The 9,569-nt window shown below is 34.2% G+C and overlaps 2 protein-coding genes across 2 annotated transcripts; both read right to left on the reverse strand.

Moving 5' to 3' along the window:
- Nucleotides 1-5: 5 nt before the first annotated feature.
- Nucleotides 6-3,014, reverse strand: LOC143468778 (fatty acyl-CoA hydrolase precursor, medium chain-like). Its single transcript, XM_076966171.1, has 9 exons — nucleotides 2,779-3,014; nucleotides 2,456-2,648; nucleotides 2,002-2,198; nucleotides 1,681-1,844; nucleotides 1,418-1,563; nucleotides 1,106-1,336; nucleotides 876-1,032; nucleotides 504-750; nucleotides 6-416 (listed from the first exon to the last, which is right to left on the reverse strand). Exons 1-9 carry the CDS (start codon nucleotides 2,934-2,936, stop codon nucleotides 263-265), a joined length of 1,647 nt encoding a protein of 548 aa, XP_076822286.1. The 5' UTR covers nucleotides 2,937-3,014; the 3' UTR covers nucleotides 6-262.
- Nucleotides 3,015-4,497: 1,483 nt separating this feature from the next.
- On the reverse strand, nucleotides 4,498-7,481 carry LOC143468784 (fatty acyl-CoA hydrolase precursor, medium chain-like). The gene is made up of 9 exons (XM_076966184.1): nucleotides 7,259-7,481; nucleotides 6,936-7,128; nucleotides 6,483-6,679; nucleotides 6,163-6,326; nucleotides 5,890-6,035; nucleotides 5,579-5,809; nucleotides 5,353-5,509; nucleotides 5,013-5,259; nucleotides 4,498-4,926 (listed from the first exon to the last, which is right to left on the reverse strand). Exons 1-9 carry the CDS (start codon nucleotides 7,414-7,416, stop codon nucleotides 4,773-4,775), a joined length of 1,647 nt encoding a protein of 548 aa, XP_076822299.1. The 5' UTR covers nucleotides 7,417-7,481; the 3' UTR covers nucleotides 4,498-4,772.
- Nucleotides 7,482-9,569: the final 2,088 nt, after the last annotated feature.

Raw genomic sequence — 9,569 nt, forward strand, 5'->3', positions numbered from 1 at the left:
AAGAGCAAGCTGTGACGTTTTATTTGTGGACCACGTATTTGTTAATCACTCATTTGTTTTCGACACCAACGTAACACTATTATAAGAGAAAAGCTTTTTGTCCTAACAGAGCTTAGTTTTGAGCAAATATACTCTGCTCAAATATTCATTGATCTTATTTCAATGCTTTTGTGAACAATTGTTTTGCTGAATTGAACTTAAGGTGCAGCAACATTCACTCTGTGTTTGCTTGAAAATGGTAGCTTAAAAATTATTTTTTTTTCTAAATAGATTTGATGGTTTCTTGCCACAGCTTGTAACGATCTTCGTGTAATCGCGAGCCCTCACCGATTGGCATTTGCACTGTGAGATGTCTTTTAGATTCAGAGTCGTACTGAGGCCAAGTATAATCAACTTTTTCTCCTTCGTTCGGATTGCTGAGAGCAAGCAAGTAAACATGTGAGTGGCACAAAAAAGTGGAAAATGTACACATCTCGCTAACAATTAATCAACGTCATGTTTACCCAAATTTTGCAAAGTTGGTGATGTAGGTCATCCACGATTTGCTCAGTTCTTCTTCTTCTTTGCTCATCCGGAATTCATTCAGCATAAACCCATTCATGAACGGAAGACCAAATGTAAACATCAAATCGTCCCCGTGATCGCATTCGCAATGTTCCATCTTTTTCTTGATTTCTATGGCGTATTCGTCATCATGATTAAACTTGGGTTGTTGGGTCATGTAATAGAAGTAAGTTGGCTTCCCGGTGGCTGCATCAATGTAAAGTTTAATAAAATCAGTTTCAGTTTAGTCACATTTGAAAAACTGTTGTTATGTTTAAACTTATGAGCAGTTGTACAGTACCGTATTGTAACGTTTAATTGTAATATCCCACCGGAATAAATCAAGGCATTTTCAATGGACGGCACAAGAAACCAACTGTCACCATTTATTTCTCCGAACATCTTTGACCACCTCATTTTGTCGTCAACCGAAAACACGTTATTGTAAAAGGATTCTAAAGTGTCTACTATCTTGTCAGCTTGCTCAATCTAATACAAATTTATTTGATATATTTGTGGAACGCTACTTCTAAAAAACACAAATTTTCTTCAAAGTTAACACCTTTTGAGGAAACGTGAATGAAAGTATGTTTTTCATCATATTCCTGAAATCTTCCTCCGAAAAACCTTCAAAAAACGATGGAGGATTGTTTAGAGCTAAAATCCCATGTCCTTCTGAGTTGTTGCAACCAATGATGCATGGTACAGGGGCCAATTGATTTGATTTAAGCAAATTTTCAGGCAAGTCCGGCAAAAACTTCCCGTCCACAGTTGGACTAAAAGCAAGAAATTTCTGCACAAAAGCAAATTGTAAAAAATGTACTTTGTTTTCGTTTTTGATTTGTATTGAAAAGGCGTTCAATTATCAAATGACCTTTGCCAGTTCTCCAAATGTTGAACGTAATTCCTTTGCTGGAGTTGACTTAAGTTTTTCAATCAAATTATCCACATCTGCATCAGGCATATCGAAGACATTTGACAATTCTTTGAAGACATGGGTTTGATCAGATCTCACGGTACCTTTTAAGTTTTTATAAATTGATAAAACATTGTTGATTAAATAATATTATCAAGCAGCTCATTCTCAAAACAGACATTTATATCTAAAACAACTATATTTAAATTTTTTATCAAAACCTGGAATTGTTGATGTTCCACTGTTTTGAATAGCTTTGTGAAATAAACCCCTTGAAAGAGGAGATAACATGTGTAAAGATACTGAAACGGCTCCTGCACTTTCTCCGAAGATTGTGACGTTATCAGGATCACCACCAAAGTTTATAATGTTGTCACGTGTCCATCTGCACAAAGTAAAGCAAAATGTCTTTTTTAAAGATATTTTTATAAAACGTTAAATGCTTTTTATGTTTTTAACAAAAAAATGATAAATATATATAAAAGACTTTAATTGAATTTGTTTGCATTTGATGATCCTTAGGTGTGAAACATGCTACTCACTCTAAAGCTAATACTTGGTCGAGAAATCCCATGTTACCAGGATAAGCTGTATTTTTACCAGTTGATAAGAAACCAAAGACATTAACTCGGTAATTGGGAATGACCAACACAACATCCTGCAGTCCACAAATTACTTGTCCACTGTAGAAAGCTGAAGAACCGCCCTGAAATCCACCTCCGAAAATGTAAAACATCACCTGAAGAAATATTATAATTTGAAGATTGAAGCTACTGTACATCAGCTTCAATCAAGGAATTACTGTAAGTAATCCAATACATCAGTGCATAATTAAATAGTGCAACATAATCTAACTAACACAAAAAGTAATTCGTAGACACAAATCACATGAAATTAAAGCATTTACAGTAACTTACTATATTTCAAGGTTCGAAATACTATACGAACGAAATGCCAACTCTAAGTCTATCTATTGGTTATATATAACTTTCTTACAGGCATTTTGGCTTTATTATTCGGGCTTGTTGTATATACATCAAGATAAAGACAATCTTCTTCCACGGTTTCTTCCTCTTTAAATTCTTGTATGGCCGGGAAGTAGTCGATAAGTTGCTTCAACATATTTTCATCTTGTTCTGGATTTGGGGACGGTTTTGTTGCATCTCTTACACCCTCCCAGCTTTCACACCTGCGTAATATAATAAATGTACAAATCCAAGTAAAACAACCAATTTCTACATCATACCTCTTATTATCACAGAACGAAATAACTATGACTCAAAATCACAGAAATGTACAATAAACTAGATTTAACTTACTTCTGAGGAGGTTCGAATCGAAGTTCTCCAACAGGAGGTTTTCCAAAAGGTATTTTGGAATATCTGAAAACCTGCTTAGCATTTTTGGCTTTCGCTTTCAAACAAGTTTTACCCTTGACTTTGCCATAGACAGTGCTAACAACCGGACAATCGGACATATTTCAAAATACTTAATGCTATAGTTAAGCTAAAAACCTCGAAATTATCTAACAAAAAACCAAAAAACTTGGACCTGAAACGAGCTGAGTCAATATTTGCAAATAGAGCAGAACAAAAGTTTTTCTTACAGAATTATGTTTATAACAATACCCAATCTTGCACTCAATAGACTATAGCGTTGCTTCCCACAAAATAAAAAAAACTGTATTCCCTTTAAATTATTTTCAATCACCCTCGTAACCTATTCTGCAAAGCTTTAGTTACTAGAGTTACTAGAGTCTAGTACATGTAGCCATTGTGCTATAACGTTCACAAAGTTTGCGATCCATGTGTACCTAGCTGAAAATAAATATTGACATGGACTTTGAAATAGGTAAGCGCCGTAGAGTATGAATGCTTTATATGGTGAGATGTTACTTATCAAGGGAGAAAAGTATATAAGCTTTAACACTCACGATTTGTGTTGCACTTATTAGAGGTTTAGGGCGTTCTCCGTTTGAGTTACATCCGGGTTACGTAACTCTGTCGATTAATTCCAACTATGTGTGATGCAGTGTGCGTTAAGTTCTCAACGAGGTCAAATTTTTTAATTTTATCTGAGCAATGTTACTGTTGATATATTTAGGGTAATTGAAGTTGTGACATCAGTATTCGTTTAGCTTAATCAACACAACACGAATTCAGCAACAACCTTCGCCTGGCTCAGCATTCTAAATGATTGACTAAACTCTGTAATTTTTAAGTGGGTCATACAAACACGCAACAACGGAATCGAATAAATAATCTCTTCACTAATTACAAGTACCGTAACATGACAGCATCACAGAAAAATTCTTTTGTCAGTAAAGTATGATACACATTTAGCTGTCGCATACACAACAGCAATTTTTGATTAAAGAAAGGAGCGGTCTTTAGAGAAAAGCGTTTGTCCTTACAGAGCTTAGTTTTGAGTAAGTGCTCTCCGTTAAAATACTCGTTGGTCTTGGTTCAATGCTTGTGTGAACAACTGAGTTGCTGAATTGAACTTAAAGTGCAGCAACATGGACTCTGTGTTTTCTTGCAACTGGTAGCTTTACTACAGATATGCTGCACCTTATATGTATTAGAATTTTTCGGTTATACTATTATAATGTTATAAATAGATCAATGTCAATTCCTGGCATAACTATTCTCAAAGTGTAGAAATATCGTTTAGTTTCGCAATCCAATCCACGAAACTGTAAAGATATTGTTCAACAAAACACAAGCATAGATTGCTATCCGCATTTTTCAATTGACAATGTTTGGAAACATCTTTGACATATTTTGGTGCTGTATGTAAATGCTGTTAGAAATTTAACTGTTTTCTTAACTTCTTTTTCATCTGATACAATTACAAATACCTCAATCTTACCAAAAGAACTAATATCAACAGTTTATTTATTTGTATTGGTTAATGTATAGCAATCACAATAAGCGTATATAATTACGTTGTCATTGTATGATTCGCAGGCTTGTCCATGGGACATTTTTTTCTGTCCCATCCCATCCCATCCCATCCCATGGGATTCCCATCAAAATACAATTCAATAAATGTTATTAAATTTATGGAAATTTAAGTCTAATGTCTATTAGAATTGACTACATGTACAAAGAGAGATACAAAACGACAAAATTTATTGACCATGGGAATTGCAATTCGTTCTGTTCCATCCCATCCCATCCCATGGGACATTTCCCATGGGATTCCCGTGGGAATCCCATTCCCATGGACAAGCCTGATTGATTCGTCGTTGGAATAAATCTCAAATTAGTCATTTCTACGTTCAATTGTGACATAAAAATTAAAATTCTTTCTAAATAGATTTGATGGTTTCTTGCCACAGTTTGTAACGATCTTCATTTAATTGCGAGCCCTCACCGATTGGCATTTGCACTGTAAGATGTCTTTTGGATTCAGAGTCGTACTGAGGCCAAGTATAATCAACTTTTTCTCCTTCGTTCGGATTGCTGAAAGCAAGTAATAAAAATACGAGTGGTACAAGAAAGTGAAAAATGTACACATCTCGATAACAATTAATCAACGTTATGTTTACCCAGATTTTGCAAAGTTGGTGATGTAGGTCATCCACGATTTGCTCAGTTCTTCTTCTTCTTTGCTCATCCGGAATTCATTCAGCATAAACCCATTCATGAACGGAAGACCAAATGTAAACATCAAATCGTCCCCGTGATCGCATTCACAATGTTCCATCTTTTTCTTCATTTTTATGGCGTATTCGTCATCATGATTAAACTTGGGTTGTTGGGTCATGTAATAGAAGTAAGTTGGCTTCCCGGTGGCTGCATCAATGTAAAGTTTAATAAAATCAGTTTGAGTTTAGTTATAAGCAGTTGTACAGTACCGTATTATAACGTTTAATTGTAATATCCCACCGGAATGAATCAAGGCATTTTCAATGGACGGCACAAGAAACCAAATATCACCATTTATTTCTCCGAACATCTTTGACCACCTCATGTTGTCATTAAACAGAAATTTGCCATTGTAAAACGATTTCAAAGTGTCTATTATCTTGTCAGCTTGCTCAATCTAATACAAATTTAATTGATTTATTTGTGAAAAGTTTTTAATGAAAATGCAAAATCGCTCAGTTAACACCTTTTGAGGAAACGAGAATCCAATAATGCCTTTCATCGTATTCCTAAATTCTTCCTCCGAAAAACCTTCAAAAAACGATGGAGGATTGTTTAGAGCTAACATCCCTTGTCCTTCTGAGTTGTTGCAACCAATGATGCATGGTACAGGGGCCAATTGATTTGATTTAAGCAAATTTTCAGGCAAGTCCGGCAAAAACTTCCCGTCCACAGTTGCAAAAAAAGAAACAAATTTCTGCACAAAAGCAAGTGATGAAAAATGTACTTTGTTTTTATTTTTGATTTGCAATAAAAGCCGTTTAAATATTGGCTGACCTTAGCGAGTTCTCCAACCGTAGAACGTAATTCATTTGCCGGCATTGACTTAAGTTTTTGAATCAGATTATCCACATCTGCATCAGGCATATCAAACGCATCTGCCAATTGCTTGAACACATGGCTATAATCAGATGATACCATGCCTTTTAAAATCAGCAAAGAGTTTTTATAAATTGTTAAAACATTATTGATTAAATAATATGATCAAGCTCATTCTCAAAACAGACATTTTTATCTAAAACAACCATTTTTAAGAATTCTTATCAAAACCTGGAAATGTTGATGTTCCACTGTTTTGAATAGCTTTGTGAAATAAACCTCTTGAAAGAGGAGATAACATGTGTAAAGATACTGAAACGGCTCCTGCGCTTTCTCCGAAGATTGTGACGTTATCAGGATCACCACCAAAGTTTACAATGTTGTCACGTGTCCATCTGTACAAAGTAAAGTAATTTGTCTTCTTTAAAGATGTTTTTATTAAAATATTAAATATTTTTTATGTTTTTTACACAAATTTGATAAATATATAAATTACTTTAATTGAATTTGTTTGCATTTGATTATCATTAGGTGTGACACATGCTACTCACTCTAAAGCTAATACTTGGTCGAGTAATCCCATGTTACCAGGATAAGCTGTATTTTTACCAGTTGCTAGGAAACCAAAGATATTAACTCGGTAATTGGGAATGACTAACACAACATCTTGCAGTCCACAAAGTACTTGTCCACTGTAGAAAGCTGAAGAACCGCTTTGTAATCCGCCTCCGTAAATGAAAAACATCACCTGAAGAATATTATAATTTGAAGATTAAAGTTACTATATTTGAACTTCAATCAAACAAATACTGTAAGTAATCAAAAAAATCAGTGCATAATAGAACAATTCAATACAATCCAGATAGCAAAGAAATTAGTTGGTCGACAGAAATTACATCAAATTATAGCATTTACAGTATTCTACTATATATCATGGTTCGAAATACTATACAAACAAAATGCCAACTCTAAGTCTATCTGTTGGTTATATATAACTTTCTTACCGGCATTTTGGCTTTATTATTCGGGTTTGTTGTATATACATCAAGATAAAGGCAATCTTCTTCCACGGTTTCTTCCTCTTTAAATTCTTGTATGGCCGGGAAATACTTGACAAGAGGCTCCAACATATTTTCATCTTGTTCTGGATGTGGAGACGGTTTTGTTGCATCTCTTACGCCCTCCCAACTTTCACACCTGCGTAATATAATAAATGTACAAATCCAAGTAAAACAACCACGTTCTACATCATACCTCTTATAATCACAGCACGAAATAACTATGACATAAAATCACGGAAATGTAGAATGAACTAAATTTAACTTACTTCTGAGGAGGTTCGAATCGAAGTTCTCCAATAGGAGGTTTTCCAAAAGGTATTTTGGAATATCTGAAAACCTGCTTAGCATTTTTGGCTTTAGCTTTCAAACAAGTTTTACCCTTGACCTTGCCATAGGCAGTGCTAATAACAGGACAATCGGACATATTTCAAAATACTTTATGCTATAGTTAAGCTAAAACCTCAAAATTACCTAACAAAAACCCAAAAAAACTTGAACTTGAAACGAGCTGAGTCAATAGTTGCAAATACAACAGAGCAAATGTTTTTCTTACAATATTATGTTTATAAAAATATCTAATCAAATATTTTGCAACGCTGGAACTACGCTATAGCGTTTCTTCCCACAAAATCAAAAACATCCTGCGTTTACCTTTAAATTTTTTTCAATCACCTAGTAATCTTTTCTGTAAAGCTTTATGTCATGTAGCCATTGTGCTATAACGATCACAAAGTTTGCGATCCATGTGTACTTAACTGAAAATAAATATTGACATGGACTTTGAAATAGCTGCATGCCCTAGACCTAGAGTATAGCGCGGTAGATGTGTTTTGCATTTATTAAGAGTTTAGTTCGTTCTTTGTTTGAATTATATCCGGATTACGTAACTCTGATGATTAATTCCAACTATGTGTGATGCATTATGTGTTAGTTCTCAAAGAGGTCAAACTTTTTAGTTTTGTTTGAGCAATGTTACTCTTTATATATTTCAGGGTAATTGACATTCTGAAATCAGTATTCGTTTGGCTTAATCAACACAACAAAAATGCAGCAACAACCTTCGCCTGACTCAACATTCTGAAAGATTGACTGTAAACTTCTGTACTTTTTAAACGGGTCATACAAACACGCAACAACAGAGTCGAATAAATAATCTCTTCACTAATTACAAGTACCGTAACATGACAGTCACCACTGAAAATTGTACGATCACTAAATGTTATTCTAAGGATATTTTATTACAAGTACTGAACATATTGTAAACCAATAAAAGGAAAGGAGCTGTAAAACTTTATATTTTGCTTGTTTTTCATTGCTAACCGCTTCCGATGATATCTAACAGAGCTTGCACACATCTAGAAAAGATTTTACATAGAATTAGATCTTACTGAGAAACAGATCTATTTTACACAGATTTAGAAAAGTGTGATAATTTTTCTAGTCTGAGTAAGGTTTTGTTTGAAATCATGCCAGCGATGACACATATAGAGGGCCACCTGCACTAGGCATCTTATTGCTTTAACAGACCAAGAAGCGTGGCGGCCGACACATGACAAGGGAGTGTTTTGTTAATTTTGGAACTTAAAAAAAAAGAAAACTAAAAGGGCATAAATATATAATGTAATGTAAAAATTTGTAAAAAAAATAAGCTATAAAATAATAAACAAGAATGCAAAAGTAATAAAAGTTTTTCCAAAAAATTGCAAAATTAACAAAAATTTTTATGTCAAGAGTCAGCCACCATAATGCTACAAATTTTTCACTATAAGGAATGGGCATGACGTTGTTCAAAAACAGTGTATTCCTTTTATTGTTTTAGTTATATCGCTATAGACTTGTTATGTAGAGCAAAAGGTTTAAAGAACACAAATTTACATTATGAACTACAGTATACAGAATAGACTATCCTTTATTTATTTATTTCCAGTGGTTAAAAGCAATTTTTGAAGCAAGTGGTCATGTTGTCATTATTTGACAAGTTTATGAAATGAAACTTGCTGTATTCTTTTCGAAAATTTTGCATTTTTAATTATGACACATAAATTATTTCTTTCTAAATAGATTTGATGGTTTCTTGCCACAGTTTGTAACGATCTTCGTGTAATCGCGAGCCCTCACCGATTGGCATTTGAACTGTGAGATATCTTTTAGATTCAGAGTCGTACTGAGGCCAAGTATAATCAACTTTTTCTCCTTCGTTTGGATTGCTGAGAGCAAGCAAGTAAATATATGAGTGGTACAAGTAGTTATCTGATTTAACTATAGTTTATCTGATTTAATTCAGCAGGTTTGGCATACTGCACTTTTCTCTGTGTTGGCGATGAGTTTTTAGTGTGTCTATCCATGAGATTTGAACACGCTTGCTTATAGAAATGTATTAGCGTTTAAACATGGGTTTGTGACTGTAGTAACCATAAAATTAATTTTCCAAACGCTCGTTTCTTTTGCTGGAACAGTGGCAGACAATGCTGTGACGTGTGTGGTATTAATCTTTCCTGCTAGCAAGTGGTGATTGTTTACCACAATATACGTTGACTTGAAACTAATGACTTGTGTTACGTAGAATTGATGTCTTTA

The sequence above is a fragment of the Clavelina lepadiformis genome, chromosome 1 (genome assembly GCF_947623445.1).
Source record: "Clavelina lepadiformis chromosome 1, kaClaLepa1.1, whole genome shotgun sequence".
NCBI classification, from domain to species: domain Eukaryota; kingdom Metazoa; phylum Chordata; class Ascidiacea; order Aplousobranchia; family Clavelinidae; genus Clavelina; species Clavelina lepadiformis.